General features: G+C 38.0%; 1 protein-coding gene across 2 annotated transcripts in view; it reads left to right on the top strand.

The window, feature by feature from the left end:
* Mapk14 (mitogen-activated protein kinase 14) overlaps positions 1-26,077 on the top strand; it is a 71,968-nt gene extending 45,891 nt beyond the window's left edge. Inside the window, exons 4-12 of one of the 2 annotated variants that reach the window (XM_005318767.5) lie at positions 1,539-1,650; positions 2,272-2,301; positions 2,628-2,675; positions 3,608-3,722; positions 4,299-4,370; positions 17,608-17,687; positions 18,823-18,901; positions 22,819-22,992; positions 23,726-26,077. In XM_005318767.5, coding sequence (XP_005318824.1) covers positions 1,539-1,650; positions 2,272-2,301; positions 2,628-2,675; positions 3,608-3,722; positions 4,299-4,370; positions 17,608-17,687; positions 18,823-18,901; positions 22,819-22,992; positions 23,726-23,793 — 778 coding nt within the window. In that variant the 3' untranslated portion in view covers positions 23,794-26,077. Of the gene's footprint in view, positions 1-1,538; positions 1,651-2,271; positions 2,302-2,627; positions 2,676-3,607; positions 3,723-4,298; positions 4,371-13,430; positions 13,511-17,607; positions 17,688-18,822; positions 18,902-22,818; positions 22,993-23,725 lie in introns of both variants that reach the window. The other variant, XM_005318766.4, reaches the window with a different exon arrangement.
* The last annotated feature ends 838 nt before the right edge of the window (positions 26,078-26,915 follow it).

Raw genomic sequence — 26,915 nt, 5'->3', positions numbered from 1 at the left:
GACATTATTGATCCTTTTGACCTTGAGCAAGGTACTTACTAATCCTTGGTTTCTGTTTCCTCATCTGTGAAATGAGAATGCTGGTGGGGCCTACCTTATGGAGGTATTGGGAGTAAAAATGCTTATAAAGTGCTTGGCACAGAATCGGTGCCAGCTGCCTTTGGTCATGTTATGTTGTGCTTGGAATATCTCTGAATCAGAATTACCTTTATGAAAACACTTCAAAGAGTAATTGACTTGCCTAGTGTTCATGAGGCCTTGGGTTCAATCCTCAGCCCTCAGAGACCAGACAGAGAGAGAATATCTAATTTACTCCTTAGATAAGGAGTCTAGAGTCCTTCTTTTCCTCAAGGCAATATAAACATGTGAGTTTTAAAAAATATGAAATGCTAAGATCTAACCTTAAAGTTACAGATTGGTGAAATCCTGTCAATTTCATGAAATTGGGAACAAATGATGATAGTCCTATAGGAAAATTGGGACAGAAAAAAAGTTTCATTCCTTTTGGAGGAAGGAAAACACTTTTAAAGATAAAAGTGATTTTAGTCCCAGTCTGGTTTTTGTGTTCCCATACTGTGTAATGCAGTAATAAGTGGGTTAAGGCATTGTGTCTAGAATTTCTGTGGCGAACCTGTTGGGCTTGCATATAATCATTCCCTCATCTTACCATATAAAGATAGAATTAATAACCAGTACCACACCTGTGAGGAGTTCTGGAATGCCTCGTCCTGTCAAACAGATCAATTGTGTTCCTTCTTCCTTTAAGGTAAATGTAGGAATATTGTCAATGAAAAATATCCTTTTACTAATCACTCCTGGAAAAGGAGAATTATAGTTTGAAAATCTAAAAAAATACTCCTATTTCAGAACCTGCAACATAAAAGGTGTTTTTTTTTGTTTTGTTTTTTGTTTTTTAAAGAGAGAGAGAGAGAGGAGAGAGAGAGAGAATTTTTAATATTTATTTTTTAGTTCTCAGCAGACACAACATCTTTGTTGGTATGTGGTGCTGAGGATCGAACCTGGGTCGCACGCATGCCAGGCTAGCGCGCTACTGCTTGACCCACGTCCCCAGCCCCCATAAAAGGTTTATAATGAAAATATAGTGGTGGATTTTTAAAATATAAGATGCTTTATTGTTGCTATGCACTAAGTTGTACTGTATGTTTCTTCTAAATGTGACATTTGTAAGAAAACTGATCCTGGCATGTTTATCTTCCTAATCTCCATCTTTGCTTTTTTCTTTTCATTTCTGAAATCTAAATAAATCATTTAGTAAATCCTTTTTCTCTAGAGAAACTGGGAAAAGATAGATCAAGTAGGAATGAGTTTAAAAATGTTTAGACTAGATGGCTGGTGGTAAAGTTAGAATAGTGGAGTTAAAAATTTGCTACCACCTCCCCCCAAGAATTTGTTGAGCTTTTATTTATCATTATGGTACTTAATGGGTGGCCTTTCCTTAAAAACTCTGGAAAGTCTTGTGAAGATAAGAATTTCCCTACAGATTCTTGATTATTGTGTAACTCTTTATTCATTTCTAGGTATCTGGTGACCCATCTCATGGGGGCAGATCTGAACAACATAGTAAAGTGTCAGAAGCTTACGGATGACCACGTTCAATTCCTTATCTACCAAATTCTCCGAGGTCTAAAGGTATTGACAATATCAGCAATAATTTTGAGAAATTAATTCTTTCCTTCCCTCCCTGCCATTTAGGGCTTAAAACAGATAATCACACGTTATTGTGTTCACTCAGTGACCATAACTACCAGCATTTGGCCAACCTTGTTTCTGTTGTGTTTCTTAAGCCACAGGTTATTTTAAAGCAGGTCTAGGCATCGTATCATTCCATCCAGAGATACCTCAGTAGAGTATCAGAGAGAGAAGGACTTTTCATTATTACATCTAAAAGTATAATTTATTGATACAGTCTAATATCTGATTAGTATAATATTAAGCTTTAAAAAATTTCTCAAGCAGAGAAACAGTGTTTTAAAATTAAACCATGTTTGATATTTAGCAACTTTGAATCCTTATTGAGTCCCAAAGTGCCAGCCAGAAGATAGGTTGAAAGATTGAGTGGAGTCAGTGTCTGTGGAAATCATTGTTATGATAAATATATATATCATTGATAATTTTACTGATGTTATTTTACTGTGAACACTAGTAGTTCTTACTGATTCATTAAAATGTGCTGGAAATATACTATAGTATATGGCAGTGGGAGGTTGGAAGTAACTTTCATTTAACTGACTTTTTTTCCCTCTCTGGCAGTATATTCATTCAGCTGATATAATTCACAGGGTATGTACCATGACTTTGATTAAATTATTCTAGGGCGGTAAGGTGGGGAGAGTGGAAGAATGGCATCCTGCCAAGATCTTGGTCTAAACTTACTTTTTACATTTACCTATTGATCCATTGCAACTTTGCTCTGGGTTAGAATGATTGAAGAAAGATTTATAATTTGTGCCTGATGAAGGCTAATTGGTCTAGATACTATATAATGGAGACTGTCTGTTTATAACTGGATGAGGTCTTACTGTTGTCTGGATCCTCATTATTACCTGGAGAGAGAATTTATCATGGATCCTAAAGTTGATCCTGTCTTCTGTGTACTTACTTCCTAGGACCTAAAACCTAGTAATCTAGCTGTGAATGAAGACTGTGAGCTGAAGGTAAGAGGAAGTGACAGCAGTGATTGTTTACTTCACCTGACAAACCTGACAAATTTCACAGGGACAGATTTATAGGCCATGACTTTTTATCTGAAAAATTCATATTGTCCTTAGGAATATCAGACTTTGAAATTTAAACCATAGTCTGAGAAAGCTGTTTAAATGACTTTGATAATGGCATTAGGTGTTTACATTTTAAAATAAAGTTAAATTAAAAATGTGACTTATTATTCATAATAAAGGAAAATTATAGTCTGACTATCAAAGCATACTGAAGCAGTAATTTACTAGATTAAATAGATTCCTAAAAGGAAAAATCGTAGAAACCTACTCAAAATAATTCAAATAAGAGATAAGTGAATTATGGGGCTGGGATTGTGGCTCAGCAGTAGAGCGCTCACCTAGCATGTGTGGGGCCCTGGGTTCGATCCTCAGCACCACATAAAAATAAATAAAATGAAGATATTGGGTCCAGTTACAACTAAACAATAAAAAGAGAGAGACATAAGTGAATTAATCATATATAAAAGAGTAAGCAGCTCTGGAACTTGATTTCTTCTTTTTTCTTGCTGAATAGTGCCCTATTTAATGAACATATCAGAATATGAATATTTATTCACCTGTTGGGGTGAATAAATAGTTCTAGTTTGGAGCTATTTGAAGTTACTATGAATATTCAGTTTTAAACCTTTGTATGGACGTATGTTTTATTGCTCTTGAGTAAATACCTAGGAGTCACATTTTTTATTTTGCTTGTAATTTTATTTTTTAAAATTCTTGTAGTGTGTTCACCATGCATTCTAAGTATGGAGTGGGAGATCTGCTTATGAAAGTGCTTTACTGTTCCTTTTTCACAAGGCAACAGAAATTTTCCCTGTCTAAAGTCCTAGCAGTTTGCCTGTTCCAGTGCCTGATTTTCTCCTTCCCTTTAGATTCTGGATTTTGGACTAGCTCGACATACTGATGATGAAATGACAGGCTACGTGGCTACAAGGTGGTACAGGGCTCCTGAGATCATGTTGAACTGGATGCATTACAACCAGACAGGTATTGATTGCTTGCATGGGTTATTTATGGCCTTATCAATACCATTTTGGATACATTTGTGATTCTCAGAAGTAGCGGTAGAGTGGGAAGAAATATGTTTCTTCCCTCAGTGATCCTTTTAAAGCCTACAAATAGAAAATATTTTACTTGCTTAGATGGGGAGGTGGAGCTTTTTTATACACAGCTTTTAAGCTTTGTGATTTAGTAATTGAATTTTTATTTATTTAGATTTTTCAACATAATTCTTTGAGTACTTCTAGCAGAAGACAATGAGTTCATAATCTTAACCTCTTTATGTTACTTGGGAGAATCCACTACTTTACCACTGAGAACCTTTTTCCCCTTTGTGAACAGCTTCTTTCTTTTCCCTTAAGTATGTTTAGACTTACCCTGCCTGTGAAGCTCTTTACTGGGGTGAAGGTATCAATCTTATTTATCTGTATAGAAATGAGTAAAATGTTGAATCTCAGATGTTTTAAATATTAATTTGAATATTTCACCTCTACTTATAGTTCCATTTGTGACCAAGCATAATAATAGTGATAATGTACTTTTATTTCTCTTTAATTTTGCCAGTGGATATATGGTCAGTGGGATGCATAATGGCGGAGCTGTTAACTGGAAGAACATTGTTTCCTGGTACAGACCGTATCCTTTTAAAAAGTTTTGGATTCTTATTTCTTATCTGTATTCTAATGTCTGTGGTTGTGTATTATCTTTACTTATCTATAGAGAAGGCTCTCAATTTCTTGCTTTTCAGATATTCTGCCCTCTTGCTGAGTAGCTTGTCTTGCCAGGAAAGAGGCTTTTTTTTTACTTTTTTTTTTTAGTTATAGGTGGACACAATATCTTTATTTATGTGGTGCTGAGGATCGAATCCAGTGCCTCACGCATGCTAGGCGAGTGCTCTACCTCCGAGCCATAACCCCAGCCCCAGGAAAGAGGCTTTAATTTATTTTTGTTAACAAGAAAAACTTTTCATAAGCTGAAAAATCCTTTCATCTGTCATCTTTTTACAGCAAGTCCTTTATATTAATCTTTCCACAGCAGTTCTAAGACCTGAGCAAACTCATGAGAAGCTGTAGATCCCATTGACAGGTTTAATCGACTGTACAAATCTTCATGAGCACAGATACTCTTTACAAATCAAGAGTATCTTGCAGTTATGTTTGGTTTATGTACTAAAAGGTCATGTTTGGGCCCTGTTATGGCAAACCTGCTGACTCTTGTTACGTTTGTTGTTTAACAACAAATAGTAAAAGCAAGAAGTGGTCACCATGTCGTGTGCCTTTGTTTTGCAGCACAACTTTATCCCACATGGTAGTGAAACCTCAGTTTATTGTCTAGTTTATGGCTCATCATAGCCCTTTATTTCATCCTCTTTCCTGACTGCTACATGTTTGTTTCATGATATAGTAATATTGTCATCAAAATATAGTGTGTTGGAACACCCATCAATCACATTTGAGGAAGATGTTTAGGGGAGAAAGATTTTTAAAATATATGTCTATAATTAGTTTGGGGGACTTTTGTAAAATTTAATTGAGTTTCACATGTTTTTGGTGGACTTTTAGAAATGCTACAGTTACCTGTATGTGGTCATGCTTAGAGATCTAAAAACTGTTTTAGCTTCTTACCTAAATAAACCCATTAAGATTACAAACCAGAATGTTAGTTTGCTTCATTTATTGTTTGGGATATATTTCTATGGTAACTGTAATTTTAATGTTAATATAGTCTGTTTAGAAATTCTATTTAACTGTATTCTGCTAGACAGAATGTATTTTCCGGGTTAACTGGAAAAAAACTTCTGTTCCCAGGTAAAACAGTTCATTTCTCTGAGTATTACTGGATTGATACAGAGTTCAGTCTGCCTGTATTTAGCCCATCTTATCACTCTCCACCCCTAGATTTTAAGTCAGTTTAATAGAATGTGTTTCCCTAATCTTTTTTAAGTGGTTTTACATCTGTTTCTTAGAAATCTGGTATATGTATATTAATTACCGTCCAAATTGAGAGAATTAGGGGAAATTTGTAATCCCCTTTGTTTGCCCTGGAGCAGATGCTACACTGAGGCTGTCCTTTGTTCTCTTCTCCCCTTCCTTTTCTTGGCTTCTGTGTCTCCAGCTTCTGTTTGGCCAGTCACAGACCACTTGCCTACATAGACACACATAGTGGCAGAGAGACAGTGTAGGGTGCTGATAGGAGCCCATGCCCTGGAATCAAATTCTGGGTTTTGATCTTAGCTTTTACTTCCTGCTGTGTAACTTTATGGAAATTTTCTAATCTCTGTGCTCTGTTCCCTTAATCATAAAATGCTAGTAAAAATATATAATTCACAGGTTGTTGTGAGAATTCAGTGAAATATTATCTGGAAAGCACTTAGACCAGAGCCTGCCAGTAGATGCATCATATTCATTGTGGTCTTTGAAAACAATTTTTCCCTCCCTCCACCTGCTTTATTATCTACCTATGAGTCATTAATGATTGTTATTATTGATTCTTTGGCAGGTGGTAAAGGATAGATCCCCTTGGCGGGCTAGTGATAGAAAGTGTTCAAAGCAGTGTGATATGGCCCTTTTAGAATGCTAACTTTCATCCTGTAAGAAGTGTTCCTTTTTTGCATACTTAATATTTAAACTTTAATCGAGGATTTTTTGGAGGGGCGGTACTATGGATTAAACCCAATGGTGCTCTACCATTGAGATAGATCTTTCAGAATTTTTATTTTGAGTCAGGGTTTTGCTGAGTTGCCCAGGCTGACCTCAAACTTGTGATCCTCCTGCCTCAGCCTGGGATTATAGGTGTGCATTACCATGCCTGGCAGGATTTAGTTTTTTAAAAAATATTTTATTAGTTGTTGGTAAGCCTTTATTTATTTTTATGTGGTGCTGAGAAGCAAACCCAGTGCCTCACATATGCTAGGCAAGCACTCTACCACCAAGCCATAACCCCAGCCCAAGATTCTTTTTTTAATACATGAAAATTCTGATTTTAGTAATTCACCATGTCCTTCTAGTTGGCTCTTTTCTGGACATTATCGTTGGTTATAAACATTGAATTTGAAGGATTTATATTTATGGTATATTTAATCTTCCTATTGTCAGTTATCATATTTGAGGTATAGCTTTAGTTGCCTGACAAGAAGGAAAGAGGGAAGTGTTTGCCCTTTTTTTTTGACTGGAGTGTACAATCACTTATGTTCTAGCACAGTGCTTCTTAATCTTCACTGTGTATCAGAATCATTTGAGGAAGCTTTTAAAAAAGCTCTAAGCTGGCCATGGTGGCACACACCTATAATCCCAGGGACTTGAGAGGCTAAGGAAGGAGGATCACGACTTCAAAGCCAGCCTTAGCAGTTTAGTGAGGTCCTGAGCAATTCAGCAAGACCCTGTCTCTAATAAAATATAAAAAAAGGACTTGGGATGTGGCTTGGTATACACACACACACACACACACACACACACAAAAAAAAAGCTCTAGATGCCTGGGCACCACCCTAAAGACTTCAGTTGGTATGGGTCAGAGCACAGGATTTGGGGTATTTAAGTCTTCAGGTGATTCTAATGTGTGCAGCAGAGGATTGAGTACAACTAGCATTTAACCCAGTTAAATTTAGTTTCTACCATGGCTGATCCTGGAAAAGGTTATTTAGGTTAGCAGTTTTTGTCATTTTTCTTAAGATACAGATGAGATCAAAGAGTTCTTCCAGTATCCTGTTCTTTTCCAGTCCTTTGATTTTTAGAATATCTCTTCAAAACCTTTGGAAGAGGTGCTGGTTTGGCTCTAAAAGTATGCAGCTACAGATTGTTGATGATTTTTAAATGCTCCAGAGGGTGATGCTTATTGGAGTGCACAGGTTTCTCCTGGTTTTCCTTATTGATTAATTATTGTGTATTCAAACTGGTGGTCGTGGCTTCTAGATAAGAACTGTCCTATAGAGCTTTTTTGTGATGTTGCAAATGTGCTGTCCAATATAGTGTTGGTGGCCACTAGCCTGTGTGGATATTGAAATTGACTAATGCAACTTAACTTTATGGAAAATATTCTGTGTGATTCAAAACATAAAATTCATTTTAATTTTTATTGTGGTAAAGTAGACATAACAAATTTTACCATTTTGACCATAATTCAATAGTGTTAATTACATTCACATTATTGGGAAATCATCACCAATATCTGCTATTCTTATAAATCCTTCCATCTGGCTTAATAGTATTATTATTTTGTAAAAAAGGAAGCCCTTCTCTAGACACTTAACTGACAAGGTATGTTAAGTGAACATAACTGACAATTTAATATTATAGGGAGGGAGAAGTCAGAATGTCTCTTCAGGTGAGTACTAACTTATTCAGATGCTGATTTTGAAATAAGTGAGTCAGAAGATGTTATAACTGACACTTGACACTTCCTTAAGCTTAAGGAAGAGAGAGAATGAATTTTGTAGTCCTATTATGTGTCAAATACAGTTTTTCCTACCAGAGATCACAGCCTTGGTGTGTTCATTTCCTTCCCTAAGTAATCAAGTAAGCTCCCTTCATGTATGAAAGCCCCGCCCCTTCTTTTTTTTAATAGAAATGGTCTTACATCTGTTGGAGGACGATGGGGCTGTTGAGTCACATAGTCCACTTCACAGGACGTCTGCTGCTCTGCTCATGTGCATTTTCTTGGTATATTAAATTGTCCCGTTAATTCTGTGGTTACTCATTTCTTCTTTTGATCTTTTCCAAGCATATTATGAAATATTTCAGACACACCAGAAGACAAAGAATAATATAATGAACACCTGTGTGCACTTCAACAGATTATGGGATGGTGTGGGCAGCTGAGCCCAAGCTGCTGGAGTGCCCCTTCTCAGTTACATTTATCCATCACTTTCAGTACTTGGTTTAAAACATTCTTCCTCATTTTAAAAAAGCAGTTTCATGGTAGACTCTAAAAGCAGATATTGTAATAAATGTTGAAGAAGAAAAATATTTTATTAGATTGTCATTTTGCCCTTTTTTGTTTAACTTGAGAATGTATTTTTGGAAAAAGCTACACTTCTCAGGTTTGTTGATAAACCTAGGATATCTTAAGAAAAAGAGAGAGAGAGAGAGAGAGAGAGAGAGAGAGAGAATGTGTGTGTGTGTATTAGTTATATTGAAAATTACTACTTTGACAACCTAAAAGAGAAGGAAGTAGGCTGGATTTCATTTGAGTCCATCCTGTTTGTCACTAGAAGGACTTCAGCCCTCCCAAAGGATTCTGTAATTTATCCTTTTGTGGATTTATTTCATTGAAAACTATAACTCACAAGCAGCCAGGTCCCGCTACTGATCCTGCTTATCTTCAACTCTGTGGTCTGTGGGGGTTTTCTAGGAATATGCCTAGAGCCCTTAGAAATGATTAGAATATCCATCCCTCTTTTACTTTTCCTCTAATTATCCTGTTATCCTAGGGGTTTTGTTTGTTTGTTTTGTTGTTTGTTGTTTGTCCTTACCTGTTCATTCTGACTACTTTTTACTTCTGTTACAGAGAACTTACTCTAAAACATAATCTTAAGGCCTAATATCTTTTTCTTCATTTGTTTAAAACACAAATCTGGAGATTTATGATTTTAAAATTTGACTTTATGATCATTATAATTAAAACCCATTTTAAATGCACAGTAAACATGGTCTTCTGCCTAGGGGAAAAGGTGCTAAAACCTGTTCTAAAAGATGGCTTGCTTTGGCATTAGCTAACTGTCATAACGTAGTAAATTTTGCTTTGCTCTGCTGTATAGCTACTTGAAGCTCCATCTGGCCTTAACTGTCTGGACAAATTGTAGTAGACTTACAGTAGCTGGTCCTGTGGAAGATTGGCCTGGATTTCAGTGGATTTGCCTGAAATCTTTTGGAAAACCCATGGTGATTTCTTCTGAAGTTTGCATGCTTTGACTGCCTTCATGCAAGTGCTTTTAGATACTAACTAGATTTTCATTTTATATTATGTGTTTGCTAATCTCCTAAACATTGGCTATTATGTTCTATCAACTCTGTGTACATGACCCTTACAGATTCATGATACTGTATTTGTATACTCTCCATGGTGTAAACACTTCTCAGTGAGAGAGTGGATCTTTGTTAGGCCATTATTAAGTGAAGCAATTTTTCTGGACTACTACTTTGTATATATACTCCCCATAGCCTGTGGTCATTCTGAGTTTTGAGAACAACATGAAGTGGTAGAATGGGGTTGAAAAGCATATTACAGCAAGTCTTTCAAGTTAGCTAGTATTCGTCAGGCTACTCCATTGAATGTACTGAAGGTAGAAATGTGCCAGTCCTCAAAACCAGAATGATCAGACAGTGAAAAGTGAATTGTAAAAGTTACTTGAACAAATGTCTGTCCCTGATTATAAAACAAAATGGAATGATAAAAACAGTATAATAAAGGTACTAATAAATTATTAGAAGAAAAAAGAATTAATTCAAATTCAAGATATCCAGGAAGACTTAATGGCAGAGTTCTTGTTTGAGGATTTTGAAGGGTAAATAGGAAGAGAAAAGGCCTGGCACAAAGAGATAGTGGAGGATATTCTCATTTATTACTTGCATAAATAAAAACTTGGAAGCTTAGAAGTACCTGGAATATTTGGTGTGAGTTGAAGCATTCAGGAATGTTAGTTTGAGGCAGTCAGAAAAGTGGCTTGTTACCAGGGCCACTGAAGTGAGGCTGAGGAATTGGGGTTTGAATCTCCAGTCCTGAGGTTGACTCCCAGTGGCAGACCGGGGAAAGACACAGGGTCCCCAGCTTGCTGGTGTAGTGAGCTGCTATGGCCAGTGGGAGCTGCATTTTCTTCACATAGGGTGGGGTGAAGTTAGGGCCATTAAAGGCAATATTAAATTCGACTCCCTTTGAGTACTCAGAAGTCTTTTTAGCAACAGTACCAGTCTCAACAGTTTTTATAGATTCATTTTGATGTATATATTGTAAAACCACCTGTTTGAGAGTTGAAGTAGTCTAGTTTGATTTTTTTTTTTCTCAGAAGGATAACAATTCCATTAAGTGTTCCTAAAGAGAATGTGAGAGAACTTTATAAATTTTTGTTAGGTTGAGAAATTAACAAATCCTTTACTGATTTCCATTATAATTAATCTGATTATGTTAGGGTAAGACAATATCCATCTCACTCCCACTCCTGCTCTGTCCCCATGAACATGTTTTTTAAAAATGTTTGGTGTATCTCTGTAATCCTAGTGGCTCAGGAGGCAGAGACAGGAGGATTGCAGGTTCAATGCCAGCCTCAGCAACTTAGCAAGGTACTTAGCAACTCAGCGAGACTCTGTCTCTAAATAAAATTTTAAAAGGGCTGGGGATGTGGCTCAGTGGATAAGTGCCCCAGGGTTCAATCCCTGGTATATTAAAAAAAAAAGTTTCTGATCACACCTTGAACTAAGAAAGCTGTATTTAAATTTTACCCTCAGACCACACTACTTTTTGTCATTTGTAGATGACAAAGTTAGAAATAACTTATGTGGATGGATTTGTTTTTAATTATCCTTGTTTTTTATAGAATACAGTCATTTGTGTCTAAGTTAGAATTAAACATACCCAGCATACCTTTTCTCTTCTTTCTTTCTTTCTTTTTTCTTTTTTTTTATGGAACTGGGGATTGAGTCCAGGGTTGATCTATCTACCACTGGGCTACATCTCCAGCCCATTTTATTATTATTATTTTTTATTTATCTATTTTATTTTTTAAAAATATTTATTTTCTTTAGTTTTTGGCAGACACAACATCTTTGTTTGTATGTGGTGCTGAGGATCAAACCCGGGCCACACGCATGCCAGGCAAGCACACTACCGCTTGAGCCACATCCCCAGCCCCATTATTTATTTTTTTTTTTAGATAGTTTCCCTAAGTTGCCCAGGCTGGTCTTAAACTTGGATCCTCCTGCCTCAGCCTTCAGCACACCTTTTCTTAAAGGGCCAGATAGTAAATATTTCAGGCTTTGGAAATCATGTGGTTTCTACTGTAACTTACTTACTTTAGTGTGAAAGCAACTAAAAACAGTATATAAACAAATGAACATGGCTGCATTCCAGCAAAACTTTATATCAAACAGGCAATGAGTTGGGATTTGTTGATTCCTGTCTAGAAATTTCTTCTGTTTAAGCAGATTTCTGATCTGGGAAGTTTAAAAAAAAAAAAAAAAAAAAAACAAGATGCCTGACATCCTATTGCATAAGTAATTACTGTAACTTAGGCAACTATGGCTTGCAGAAGCCATTGTTATTAAGTTACACCCTCTTGCCCTTACATGTATAATCATAAGCAAAAATATTTTCTTTCATCCTGCTCTATCCTCTCCTCTGTTATTTTGTGTGCCCTTGGTGTACTAAATGTTAAGCTAGGTACTGGGAACAGATGTTGAACAGGCAGGGTGGCCCCCACCCTCACAGAGCCGCAGACCAGTAGAGGCTACAGACAGTACACAGAGTAACTCTAGACTGTGTAAGTGCTATGATGTCACCAAGCATGGTGTGGAGAGCGGGAATAAGGGGGTGGGGATATTTTTTTCATTCATTTAGAGTTGACAACTCACACATCCTGTACCAGGGGTGTGTTCCCAACTGAGCTGCTTCTTTCTCTAGCCTTCAGACCACTCAGACTAGTGAAGCCTCTCTGAGAGGTGATGTTTAAGCTGAGACCTAAAGTTGAAAAGGAGCTAATCATGTGAAAAACCTGACAGGTGTCAGACAGTTATCCTCCACTCCTCTTTCCCCCCGGAATGGCAGCACAAATATGAGTAAACTATTCAAATGCCCACAGAAAATATTAAAAAGCTATTTTATGTGATTTTTTTTTTCTCCTTTAACTTCCTTTTTCTTAGACAAGGTTAAAAACAATAGGACAAGTAGCAATTCTGGTTAATATGCACACATACACGTAAGTATACATCAAAGTGTTGGCTGCCAGAATAAAGATTTGGGCATTGAGTGTTAGTATTTAGAGCCTTTGGGATATGTGAAATTTGTTAAGCATTCAATTTTTATTTTGCATTTAGAAGGTTGCAGCCTCCTTTGTTCAGCTGTTATGGTGCTCTTGAAAGAACATGCAGTGGGAGAGTGCCCTCTGCTGGCTGGCTGTCACTCACAGTGCTCTGCTTACTAGAGCTGGTGTGGGAGCTAGAGGGCAGCTCAAGTGGTCATGCTTCCAGATCCTAGAAGGCTTCACACCGTCATATTACAAGCCCTTTAGGTCAAGCCTTAGGAGAATATTCCCAAATAGACTAGTCCCCAGCTCCTGTGCTCTGTCGCTCTTTTCTTTTCTGTAACCCTTGACTTTCCAGTACTGTCTGCTTGACTGACTACTGATACTTTGGGGGAAGGGGAGAAGGTAGGTGTAGCCCAAGCGTGGACTCAGTAGAGCCTTTGTGTTTTAGCTATGACCCACTAAAGTCACCTCTTTACCAATACATGGTGTTGACAGATGCACAAAATGAATATTAGTTGAATATGTGTATGGCAGCATTTTGAACCTTTGTACAGGAGGAATGTGTCCTACTTGTGGCCATCCTGCAGAAATCTTGACCTAGATGAATTCACATTTTGGTTTGGTTTGGGGTTTTTAATTTTTGTGTTTGGGGTATTTTGTTTGTTTTATTTTATTTTGTTTGTTATTGTTTGTTTTTTCATTTTTATTTTGTCCCAACATTTTCCTTTATAGTCCACCATTAGATATTGATCAGTTGAAGCTCATTTTAAGACTCGTTGGAACCCCAGGGGCTGAGCTTTTGAAGAAAATCTCCTCAGAGTCTGTGAGTTGATGCTTTGATTGTAATTATCTGCCCTGTTGGGCATCTCTGCCTCTTGCCTTCTGCGGTCTGTACTTTGACCCTAGTATGTTTGTAAGCACGTGTGCACTTTGCGTGCTGACTTCCAAGATGAGGTATATCTGTGTGTATGTGTGTGTGCACACATCTGTGTGTGCATGCATGTGCCTGCTTGCATGCATGAGTGTGTTTTGCTCTCTCTGTTTGGGTATATACTTAGATCATGGGAACCTCCTGTGGGCAATTGTATCTTAGTAAAAATGAGATTTGAGATTCAAGTTCATTGCAAGAGTTTTATAGAAAATTTGTGTCTCTGTTTTCAAGCCCTGACTTCATCTCTCACAGAAGTTTCACTTATATTCAAAAGCTCTGTTCACTTTTTGGTTAGTGTTCAATCTCAAAGTATGAGCCTCACCATGTAAATTCATAACTAAAAGAATGAAATGGCGGGGGGTGAAATGTACATTGTCTATATCCTGTTGCCCCTTTCCAAAAGTTACTTGCTTTTTATTATTTTAGCGTTGACAACTTATACATCCTGTACAAGGTGCATGTTCCCAACCAGCCTCCCTTTCCCTGCCGGTCCTCGGACCACTCAGAGGAAACACTGCTACTCCTGACATCTCAGACCCACTGGAGTACATTTGTAAATCCGTCCTCCCATAGCTCTCCTTGGTAATTACTAATTGACTAACCCAAGAAAAGACTTTAGAGCTAGCACTTTTCTTCTCTAAGCAGGGATTTAGACAGAAGCCATGGGAATGTGTCTCTGGCTTAGTTTGGTTATGATTTCCTGCTATTGGTCATTTGGGGGACCAGAGATAGGAGAGAAGCTATGAAAGCCAGCCTTTTCCCCATTTTCCCCTCTATTGGCTGCCAGTGAATCGGACAAAAGGGGAATAAAGAGCCATAGAGCTCCAGCTTCACTTTTCTGGATTCTCTTTCCCACATTTCTGACAGAAGGGCCCTTTGCGCAGTTGGGAAGACTGCCAGGGGGTTCAGGCAGGCATGAACAGGTGAGTTTAACTGTTATCATGTCCCTGACAAAAAAGGACCATGATGCCTAGTATAGTTTTTCAGTTTCCACTCTGAGGGATGTAAAAGGATGTGCTGGTTCTGTTTCATTTTGTTTCATTTCCTTGATTAAGATAAGGAAGTAAGAACACAGAAAAGCTGTGACTTGCCCAAGTCATGCATTGAGTCATTTGGCAGTGCTGAGTACAGATCCCAGATGTTATAATAACAGGATCCAAAATGTAAATCTCATGTGATTGTATAGTATTTTGAAAATCATCAGCAGAACTATTGACCACAATATCAACCTGAAAGGTGTTTCTTTTCCTTTATGAAACAGCAGAAGCTGGATTAGAGTATATCAAAGAAGAAATGAGATGATGCTTAGGAAGGACAGGTGATTGTCGTTGTTTTAAAAGCATTTGCTTAGAAAGATTGTCAGTAAAAGGATAAGGGGGACAGAGGCTGGAAGAAGCTCAATTAATGAATAGTGCTAATGAGACTGAGATAGCAAATGAATTCCCTGGGAATGACTACTAGTAACTCTCTCAGTCCCTTCTCCCACCCTAGCCATCTGCCCTATAGAAAGTATGTGCTATTAGTTACAAGAAGTTCTGAAATGCAAAGTATGGGTAAAATTGTACTTATCTATCATTAATCCATCATATATTTTAAAGAAAGAAACATTATTTACATAGCTTAATGATGAAATGTCTTTAATCTTACATGAAAATGGGACATATCATATATTTCAACAGCACTAGTACACATTGGGCATAATGAAATTGAGGTTCAGAATAAAGAACTTACTCAAATAATACCAGTAGTGGGTATAGGAATATGAAAGGACTTTTCCCTCATGCAGCTGTGGCAAGTGGGTAAAAGTAGTTTATTCAAAAAGGTAGGCAAGATTAACTTGATCTCAGTGACACTGTCCAAAGTTAGTGACCTTTTTGTCCTAAAAGCACATGATGTGTGGAGTACAGAATGGAAAAATAACAAAGCCAGGTGAGTAAAACTATTCAAAGATTTTAAAAATTAAAAGAGACATTACATTACATATAGTAAACAGAAAGCAAGCAACTGTTTTCATTACCCCTGAAAAGTAATGAATAGTGGTGCCAACATTTTTTGAGGAAATTCAATCAATAAATAATCAGAAATTCTGATTAAGAGACTACAGTAATGGCTAGAGAACAAGTTAGGATGTGCCATAGATAAGGAGTAGATGGTCATGGTGGATGCCTAAATATAGAATTTATTTAATTAGTATTCCAGCTCCTATAGTAACCAGTGAAAGCAGAAAAATACTAAAAAAGCAAAGCCTGATTCACATTTTTCTTTAGAAATATAATCTTAATCTGACAGCAGGGGGATAAATCACCTATTTTGACTAAAGGAGACAAAAGCAGAACATGTACAGGCAAAGTACTGTTCACAGAAAGGAGAAGAAAAGTTGTTGGGAGTCTCATGGTTTAGACCTGACCTGTAACCTGCTCTTGCTGGTTTACTTTGTGAGCCCCCTTTTGTTATTTCTCTTGGCATGCAAAGTACTGTTGGTTATGCAGGTTGTTTAAAGTAAATCTACCATTTGTTGTGAGAATGCTTTTTTAATTTGCTGGCCTCTATCTTGGGGCCTATGGAGCAGGAAAGGCAGAGTGGAACACAGGGCCCCAGCTCTGTTCCCAGATCCAATCTCAAACTTGCATTAGCAGTAATCCGACCACTAGGGAGTTGAGTTCAGGAAATGAGCTGAAGTGGAAAAATTATTCAGGGAAGCCACTAAAAAGTGAAATTACTTGGCCATGGTTCTTGCTGAAGGTAATGCTTCAGCTGAAGGACAGAATTGATAGTTTCAAGAAAGGGAATAGAAAAGGAGTCTGTTGAATTATTTTGAGGGTTTAACAAATATTATCACTTCTACTTTCAGTAGGAATGCATAATAAACTGATAGTTCTTATCATATTTTGGAAGAAGGGATTTATGTTAATATTGGAAGCACAGTTAAAAGTGAAGTTTAGCTGGGTGCGGTGGCTTGTGCCTGTAATTCCAGAGACTTAAGAGGCTGAGGCAGGAGGATCACAAGTTCAAACCATCCTCAGCAACTTATCAAGGCCTTAATGAGACCCTGTCTCTAAATAAAATACAAAAATTCAATGTGACCCTATCTCTAAATAAAATACAAAAAAAGGGCTGGTGATGTGGCTCAGTGGTTAAACGCCCCTGGGTTCAATCCCTGGCACCTAAATAAATAAACAACTGAAGTTTGGAGTGCAGCTTAAATATGTGCTTGTATGTAAGGAAAACCTCACAGTTCTGCTGTTGCAGATAATTTCAGAACGTTTTGCCCATTTTCTCCCAGCTGTTTAAGTGAAGTTTATGTATTTACTCATTGGAGAGACTTAACAGGAATGATAATTGTGGCATGCTATGATACTGTCAGCGGCCTGTGACTTTGTCTTTGCCATTAGCCTCTAACTTCCCCCCATCTCCCCTTTCTTCACTTAACATTGTATGTTTTTGGCATGTATTTTAAATGTACTGTTACTAATGTCTTTGAAACATCAACCTACACTCCACTTGTATCTTCATTTGGAGAGGTGGTTCCTTGGAGAACCTGTACCATAAAATTTAAACTATTCCTTGAATGAATATCAGATATTTTATTTTGTCTAAAGTTGAATCAAAATTCTCTCAATCATCTGTATTTATCTGACAGGTAAACAGGTGTTGGCTGTCAGTTACATGAAGTCAGTTCTCTGGCTGGCATCCTGGATCAAGGAGCAGTCTGTTTCCAGGGAATCTAAAATATTTAACCATAAAGATGATGTTAACATCAAAGAAAATTATTATTATTTTTTTATCTGCATGGTCATTCACTGACTACAGGCCTAATAACTCATGCCATTCACCAAAGCATGCTTTAACATGCAACCTTGGGCTCTCACCAAGGTGGGTGGGGAGTAGGTTTTTTGTTTTGAGGTGGCTTTTTGACCTTTCTTAAAATTTGAGTTGAAAGTTATTTTTTGCACTGTATGTTTAACAATGCCCTTGACTAGGCATCTAAGATATTAACCAGCTTCAGCAGATTATGCGTCTGACGGGGACACCCCCTGCTTATCTCATTAACAGGATGCCAAGCCATGAGGTGAGAATAAATAGACTGTACAGGGGTGTCTAATTCAGAAGACCACATCCTCATTTTATTGCTGCTGTATAACCAACACAGTTTTTAATGTCACTGAATACTTGCATGTGCCTTGAGGACTACTAAGGCAGTGACCACCTGTGTAATATTGCAGGATGTTGACATTTGGGATAAAATATCATCTCATTGAGAATGAGAATATAATGTAGGCTTGTAAATAGAAAATGATGTTCCTTTTATTTGATTTTATGAATTTAGTGCTCAAGGGACTGTTTCTTCATAAGTCCTGTGCCTCTAGTTAGGGTATGACAACAGTGTGACTTCATCAGAGGCAGTTAACCAGAGATCATTAGCAGCTTTTTCTTTTTCTAATGACCAAAAGATGATTATCATTAATAATTAAAAAAAACTATCAAATACTCAGTACTAAGGGGTATACTATATTTAAAAGAAAATACACAAATAATATGAATACTTAGGTAAGGTTAGATGTTTTCTTTACTGATTCTTAATCATTTAAACTTACTCTAGTTTTGTCATCAGAGGTTACTGGGGCTACTGCTTTCTAAGGTGCCCTTATTATTTTGGGAAGCAGGTTAGCATCACAGAAGGCCCTTTCCAATGACTTTGTTTCTATTCCAGTTATATTCAGGCAGCCTTTTTATTCATCTTTGTTAAAGGGATGACTGTTCTCTAGAGAGAGACAGGTCTTCTTACCTCTGTTTTCCCTTCCTCTTTTTGTCTACACACTCAAGTAGAAAGGGATTGCAACCATGTGTGTATACGACCAGTTCCTATAACTTTCTTTTCAAATCAGAAAGATCACTGCTTTTCAATATCAACTCTAGCAGTTTTAGCTATTTAAGAAGGCTGTTTTCAGAACGGGCTACTTAGAACTGAATTCGTTAGCAGTCTTGTTCACGTGAAGTATAACTGAGAGCAGGAATATATAAAGGTGATGATTATAAGTGGAGAAGTTAGAGAGACAGTGAGAGAGAAGTCTTTAATATCAACAATTGTCATCAACATTGGGCTTAGTGAACAGACTCTTAGTTAACACTCATCCCTTATTAGGACTTTTTAAGGGCAGTCACATTGTTGAACAAAGTCATTCTGAAGACCCTTGTTTTTACAGGCAAGAAACTATATTCAGTCTTTGACCCAGATGCCCAAGATGAACTTTGCAAATGTATTTATTGGTGCCAATCCCCTGGGTAAGTTGATCATATCCTCATTTCATGGTATTGAATTGGTTGTGAAAATTAGCAATTTGAAGAAAAGTTTCTCCTTTTGAACAAATAGAGTGCCACTAATTAAATCTTATTATCAGTGTTTGTATTGTTAGATTTTTTTTTTAAATCACACTATATGTTTATGTATTTGTAGATCACAAATTTTGGTGAGGGAAATGGGCTGGTACAGTGAAGAAAAGAGAAAAAGTAATGGGAATCTTGGAGAAAAGATTGGGGAGCAGGAAGAAAGAGATACAGAAGAAAACCCGAGACTTGTACACAGCTGCCATTGATTTTTTTTTGGTGCCCCAAGTTGAGAATAGAATCAACTGAAGTACATATGGGTGTTTAGCAGACCCTCCTGGGAGCTCCCTGCAGTGTTCTCTGCCCTGTTGGTAACTGTCCAGGGCTATGGGTCCTGATTGCCTCCACATTTGAATACTCTCCCTCTCACCTCTTCTTCCTCTGCTCCTCAAAGCTTAACCATTTTCTCTGTGTAGCTAATATGCCATCTCAGAATTTAAGGAATGGCTCCATATTCCTTCTGATCCCCCGTCACCTCAGGATTTTTGGCAAAAGGAAATGACAGCTGAAAATGTGTATTTCCTTGGCTAACAAAAGGGTTCCTCTAGTAAAGCCGGGATCTGATGTGTATTTCAGATGATGTCAGAAAGCAGTTTTACCTGAGGCTCTGATTCCTGATTCTAGGAGGGTGTAGTGGATAGTGATGTTTAATGCTAGATGCAGGAGGATAGACCAGGACCTACCTAGGGTAGGGAGGGGAGTGGTGCTGACAGCCAGCATAATCCGCCTTCCCGTTTCACTGAAGATTACATTATAGGGGTAGGTCTTTCGTCTCTGTGTGTCAAGTCTCCGTGGGTCATCTCTCTGTGTAAGGGTCCTGGTGGCTGTGCTTCAAGTTTAGTTTTACCCTTTTGAGGACTGACAGCTGTGGTGACCTCTTCAGAAGCTGGGGTAAAAGCTAGGTAGTTTACCTTTTGAAGTACTTTATAGTGACTTAAGAGTCTCAGTGTGGCTGCAGTAATTCTTACAATATGAAGCACATGCTTTTTGAAGCATTGGGCAGTTATGGATGAATTCATGTCAGCCTTGGAGATAGAGAGTATGTCAGATCTCGGGTGGTTCAGTCTCTTGTTCAAGGATGAATCCGTAGGTCATCGTGGGTATGGTTTAGTTTAGCATCTGCCCTGGCATGCTATCACTGGGCTTTGGGTGATTTATTTGAGCCATATTATCTAGTTCAAGGATCTGTGAGAGGCTCTCTATAAGCCATAAGTACTCCAGGAGGCTGTGGAAAGGGAGAAGATGTGTACTGGTAGCTTTCTTGTCTGTCCTTCCATCCTGATTTTTTTCATCTTACCAGCCCCAAGTTTTAGACATGGCAGTGCTTACTGTCAGCCTCTCTGTTAACAGACTTAAAAAAGATTTCTTTTTAATTTTTTTTTTTTTTTTTTTTTAGTTTTAGGTGGAACAATATCTTTATTTTTTTTTTATTTATTTTTATGTGGTGCTGAGGATCGAACCCAGGGCCTCACACATGCGAGGCAAGTGCTCTACCACTGAGCTACAATCCCAGCCCTCAAAAAAGACTTCTTAATTCCATTTTCTGGAGGAGGGGAGATGCGTGTGTCCTGCAGCTTATTTAGGTCATTACATTCTCTGGAACCATGACATTTAAACAGTGAAAAGAACTAGATGCCACTTAGCAATACAGACTGCTAACGAGTCAAATGGAAGCTTTGGCCCATCTGGTGCTCAACACTGTGTTTCTCAGAGTTCAGACATTTCTTACCAAACAGTGGTAGACTGTTGCCAAACAGTGCTAGACTGGTAGAGTCTCCCTTGCCTGGCGGGCAGACATGGTGTAACTGATCACGAGCTTGTGCCCATGATATCAGCTAAGCAGGAGGGCACCAAGGATATAAATATTGACAGCTGTGTTGTCAGTCACCGACTTCCTCTCCCTCTTCTTCCCAAAATGCAAATTAAAACTTAAACTGCCTTTGTTGTTATTTATATCTATCAAGATCTTTGAGGGGCTGGAATTATGGCTCAGTGGCAGAGTACTTGCCTCACACATGTGAGGCACTGGGTTCGATCCTCAGCACCACATAAAAATGAATTAGAAAAATAAAGATATTATGTCCATGTATAACTAAAAATATTTTTAAAAGATCTTTGAGAAATATATTTTCTTATCTCTAACCTTATTACTCATCAAAGTATTGGTTTTGAGGACATGGCAGTTTCTACCCTCAAATTACCCTGTAATCCATGTTCAGTTTTAAAACTCAAAAGATTTCTTTTTCTAAGAAGAAAAGAATATGGTAAGAATATATATCCAGGTAGTCCTCCCAGTACTTCAAAGTATAAGCTTAGGAAGTTGAATCAACCCATGGACATTCACTTTGATTCTGTATCCTCCTGAAACCCATGTTTTCCTGTGTTTACTCTGGACTCAGGCTGGAAGACGGGTTTTCACAGCCTCCAGTTACACAACAATTGATCTCTTCTGGAAGCTGTCCTCCTCTTTACTACCCTTCCCCGCCCTCTCCATGAGAAGAGATTTTTGCAAAGTCTCAAAAATCCTGCTTCACTAGAGTTACCACCGTGGCCATCCTCCCAAGTGCCAAGACTCAGAGCATCCTTGTCAGATAGATGAGAAGCGTCACCATTTTGTACCTCCTAATGAAATCACTGCCTTTGGGAATGAAAATCAGTAGATGCTAAAAGCCATTTGTGAAAAGAACTGATTTTCACCTGGTGTCAAAATGCCCTCAGATTACTTACTTGGGGAAAAGGGGAAACATTTTAACCCACTGAAGAAATTTCACACCATTAACAGTTGGACAAATGGCCTTAAAGGCACTCAAGTACACAGCATTACCTGTGACTCATTCTTGCAAAAAATGTCTAACCTGATTCTTACCAATGTTTTAGATATAACTTTTGGATTTGGGGAAATTGAGGGGATAGAGAAAAGCAAGGGTATAGGTACATGATAGCACAAAGAAGGAACCTGAGCATTCCTAACAGGTATTCTAAGACAACTAGTGTGTCTTTCCAGATCAAAAACAGGAAGAAACGGGTTAGAAGAGATTTTTTCCTAGATTGAGAGACTATAGAAACCAAGTCAAATGCAATGCATGGTCTATAACTGAATCCTGGTTCCAACAAATGATCTGTAAAAGGCGACTTTAACATAATTTGAGGACTTTTAACATAAACAGGATTTTAAATGATGTTTGGAAATTGCTGAGTATAACAACAGTATTATGGTTATGTAGGAAGATGTTTTTGTGCTAAAATATATAAAGTATTATCTATAATTTTAAAATAGTTCATAAAATAATATATATATATATACAAAATATAAAATGCAAATTGTTGAATTCGCATGGGGTGGGGCACATGTGAGTGTCCACTGTACTGTAGTTTTTATTCTGTATTAATAAAGTTATTGTCCATCTATAACTAAAAAAAATTAATTTCCCTTTTTTCCACTTCAATTTTACCTCGATAAAGCTATGGGAAAAAATTAAAAATAAATAAATTCCCTTTTTTTCTTTATTATTATTATTATTATTTAATTTTTTATTTTTATATGCAGTGCTAGGGATCAAACACAAGGCCTCCTGCATGCTAGGCAAACAATTGACCATTAAGCCACACTCCCAGCCCAGAAATGTACTCTAAAAATACAAAATACAAACACACACGCAAAAGAAAGAAGGGATAATATATCCTAAATCAGATACTTTGGAGAATTTTTTGTTTGGATATAAAGGGTAAAAACTGTGTTTGCTTATTACTAAAGCATAATTTTGATAACATGTTAAAAAGTCTCCATTTTTCCTTCCAATCTATGAAACTGAAAGCTGTCGACTTGCTGGAGAAGATGCTTGTATTGGACTCAGATAAGAGAATTACTGCAGCCCAAGCCCTTGCACACGCCTACTTTGCTCAGTATCACGATCCTGATGATGAACCAGTGGCCGATCCTTACGATCAGTCTTTTGAAAGCAGGGACCTCCTAATAGATGAGTGGAAAAGTAAGTCCTAAGAGCAAGATAAACATGTACCTTGAGAACTTAGATTTAAATATCTTTTCTGGGTAAACCACTAACCAAATGCCATTGGGAAAGATCAAAATTCATGAATGGTTATAGTCAACTCACTGAAACTTATAGTTGAGATCCCTAGTGCAGAATAAATTTATTCTCTGATGGACTCTGTCTGTTGTAGATGACCACACTCTCTGGACCTTTGAAATGATTCTCCGAGTTTTTGCATTGATCATATCTCAAGATAAGTAAAGAATAGAGTGATTTTACAGTTTTATGATAGAATTGAAGCAAAGAGAGTTTATTATCTATTGCTTTAGACTTCATTAAAGACACAGCCAGGAATGGAACCCACATCTCCTGTGTCCATTTTCACAATCTTTCCATAAAATATAAGTTCAGAACTCTAGTTAAATCTCAGAAGCCAGGACTGTCTGCTGCAGCTATGAGTGCTCTGTTTTCCTTGAGCACTTTTCCCAGAGAGTTTTTAAAAAGAAGAGACACACAGCCATGAGACAAATGAGAAGAAATGATTCTCATACATGTATCCTTGAGCTTCTGTGTAGTCATGTGTTTCACCAGGATTATACAAGTAATGAGGAAGTTCTTTGAAGTAGCTCAACCAACCACTAACCTGGATGGGAGGAAGCTGAGCTTAAAGCCTTCCAGCAAAAAGAAGAGTCTAAACTCTCACATGTTACTTTTCCTCCCCACCTTCCAGGCCTGACCTATGATGAAGTCATCAGCTTTGTGCCGCCGCCCCTTGACCAAGAAGAGATGGAGTCCTGAGCGCCTGGTTTCTGTTGTTGATCCCACTTCACTGTGAGGGGAAGGCCTTTTCACGGGAACTCTCCAAATATCATTCAAGTGCCTCTTGTTGCAAAGATTTCCTCCATGGTGGAAGGGGTGCGTGTGTGTGCGTGCAGCGTGCATGTGTGTGTGTGTTAATGTGTGTGCATGTGCGTGTCTGTCTTTGTGGAAGAGTAACATAGTCTGAGCAAACTATGATCACAGTGACTTTACATGGAGTTGTGGATGCTCTGAGGCAGCCTCTGCCTGCTCTTTCTGAATGTCGGCTCAGGTAGATAAGAGCTGCCATCTTGTTAAGGATATGTTAAATGCAAGGGAAAAAAAATTTAAATGTCCCCTATTCTGGTCATGCTTTTGCCACTTTGGCCTCTCCTGTGGCCCCACCTTGATGGTAGGGGGGTAGACTAGATCACACACCACAGTGGCACAGAAAGAAGGCTCACACCTTCTGTCTGCCCCCCAGCAACGCAGACAGCCAAAAAGGACCAACTGGCTGCCGTGCGCCAGCCTGTGAGTAACTTGCTTAGTATGGGCCTCAGAACTTGAGAGAATACGTCTGAAACTGTAAATATGTTTGTGCCTTAAGAGGAGAGAAGAAAGTGTAGTTGGTTAAAAGACCGCAGCTGCTGAAGTTCTGAGCCAGGCAAGTAGACAGGGCTGTGAGCCCGGAGTAACCAGGCAGCTTCTGAGGCGGCCACGTGTGCGCATGCATATATGTGCTTTTCTTTCTCACTGACCCCCAGGTGTTGTTGCCATTTCTCTGCTCACCCCTCACCTTTTGTGCAGAGGTCTCTTGAGTATTGGCCCCAGCAGTCAGATGCAAGTTCCTGCTCTCGGTGCGCTTCCTGTGTGCTCTTTATTTCTAGCAGAGTGAGGATGTGTTTTGCACGTCTCGCTGTTTGAGCATGCACAGCTGCTTGTCCCGTTCTCTTCAGGAGGCCCTGGGCCAGGCAAGTCTGCCGGTGAAGATCTGTTTGGGTAGTCAAGCCCTGTGTCACCTTAGCTGATGCTATGAAAGTGACTTCATCCTCTCTTCGGCCCCCAGCGCTATTTTGTGTTGAACACAATTGATACTCCAGGTGCTCTTGATGTAAAAACCATGGGAAAAGAAGTGGAATAGATGGATGTATAGCATTTTCAGTCTTGCCGTCTGATTTTCAACAGACTTTTGGGGAACTATCATGGACAAGACGAGGGCTTTTCCCAGGAATATCCCAAACTTTGGAAAATTAGTTGTTCTCTTTACTCCCAATAGCCAGTGCTGAAAATCAAAGCGAAAAATAAAAGCTCATGAGGCCAGGAACTCCTTTTGCTATCTTTCTCTAAACATGTTTATTAAAAAAAAATAAAATAGTCACAAGGTGTCTTTTCCACCCCTCTATGGAAAAGGGTCTTCTAGGCAGCTTAACATTGATTAATTTCTTGATCTTGGTTTGGGGAGAAATAAATTTTGTTTCAGAATTTTGTATTTTGCAGGAATCCTTTGAGAATGTGATTCCTTTTGATGGGGGAGAAAGGGCAAATTATTTTGATATTTTGTATTTTCACCTTTATAAAGATGAAATATCCTCAGGGGTGGAGAAGAATTGTTTTCATAATTTTCTGAATTTCAGGCATTTTGTGCTACACAAGGGCCCATGTATTTAAGCTTTCTGTGTGATAAGGAAGTGAAAAGCTAATTCTAGCGTTGGCTATGTGACAAATCTTGTATTTAGGCCAAGGTGTCTCCATTCTCTATTTGTGCAGTGATATACGTGCTCCACAGGGACAGGGTAGAGCCCCTGAGTCAACTGGAGCCAGAAGGAAGGAGCAGGCTGATGGTGAGTCCACCTCACCTGGGATTCTGCTCCCTTTAAAGGAAAGTGAACATCTCCTTTATATGTAGTTCAAATCCTCACCATCTGCAGCAAGATGAATTTCATCAGCCATGTTTGGTTATAATGCTAGTGTGATTTCCTACAGAAATACTGCTCTGAATATTTTATTTAAAAAAACAAAAGGAGGGGGGGTTTTGCACATGTGACCACATACGTGTTAGGAAGCTGAGTGCTCCTGGAGCCTGGACTCTGACTGGAGCCGGTGGAAGAGCTCCTGGAATTCTGAGCAAGATGCTCCCATCTCCTGATTTCTCTAAACAGAAGACAAAAGAGACAGAGGGAAACTGCTATTTTATCTGTGTTCGTAAACTCAGCTGTAATCATTTATGCCATATAGGATGTCAGGTAACACCACTGGTAAAAATAAAGCCTATTTTTCAAATTCAGTGAGTTTCTCAGATTTATTGTTTTTTTTTTATTGTTTTTATTTAGTACACAATATGGCATTGTGTAAATGTTATTTCAACTGTGGCCTGGCATTCATTTCTGGCAGATCTTACTATTGGTCCTAAAATTTAGAAAATAATTAGAGAGCTCCTTATACATGTACATCTATTGTCAAAATAATATGGATCTTGGATGTGGATGGGTAGAGCAAAGAGCAAATAAGGTATTACTCAGAAGAGTCTGCATCACATTTATGTGTAAAAGTGGCATGGGACAGGGGTCAACAAACTGACCCAAGGGCTAAATCCCACCCACCACCTGTTTTTGTGTAGCCTGCAAAGTATGATTTTTACATTTTTAAATGGTTGAAAAAGATCAAAAGAAGATTATTTTTTGTAGCATGTGAAAAATAATGTAAAATTCAAATCTCAGTGTCCATAAATAAAGTTTTATCGGAATATAACCACCCTCATTTGTTTACATATTGTCTGTGGCTGATTTTGTGCTACAGTGACAGTTGAGTAGTTGCAACAGAGACCACAGAGATTACAAAATGCAAACTAGTTACCATTTGGCCCTTAACAGACACTGACTGATTATTGGCCTAGAGCTTCAGTTTCCACATGTTTAGAAAATGAAATCAACTTGCTCATTCTAAGACTACAAACAGTATATTTTTATTTTTTAAAATTACTAGAGAGGAGGTTGAATGTGTATATATCTGCATAACATAATTTATAAAGCTTTTAGGCAAATGTGTTTTATAACTGTACTTTGTCTTCATGGCCCTTAAAAATACTCTACAGAACTACTAAATTGCATCATAAAGGGCATGGG

Source organism: Ictidomys tridecemlineatus, chromosome 8 (assembly GCF_052094955.1).
Source record: "Ictidomys tridecemlineatus isolate mIctTri1 chromosome 8, mIctTri1.hap1, whole genome shotgun sequence".
NCBI classification, from domain to species: domain Eukaryota; kingdom Metazoa; phylum Chordata; class Mammalia; order Rodentia; family Sciuridae; genus Ictidomys; species Ictidomys tridecemlineatus.
This window is presented reverse-complemented; position numbering and strand designations above follow the sequence as displayed.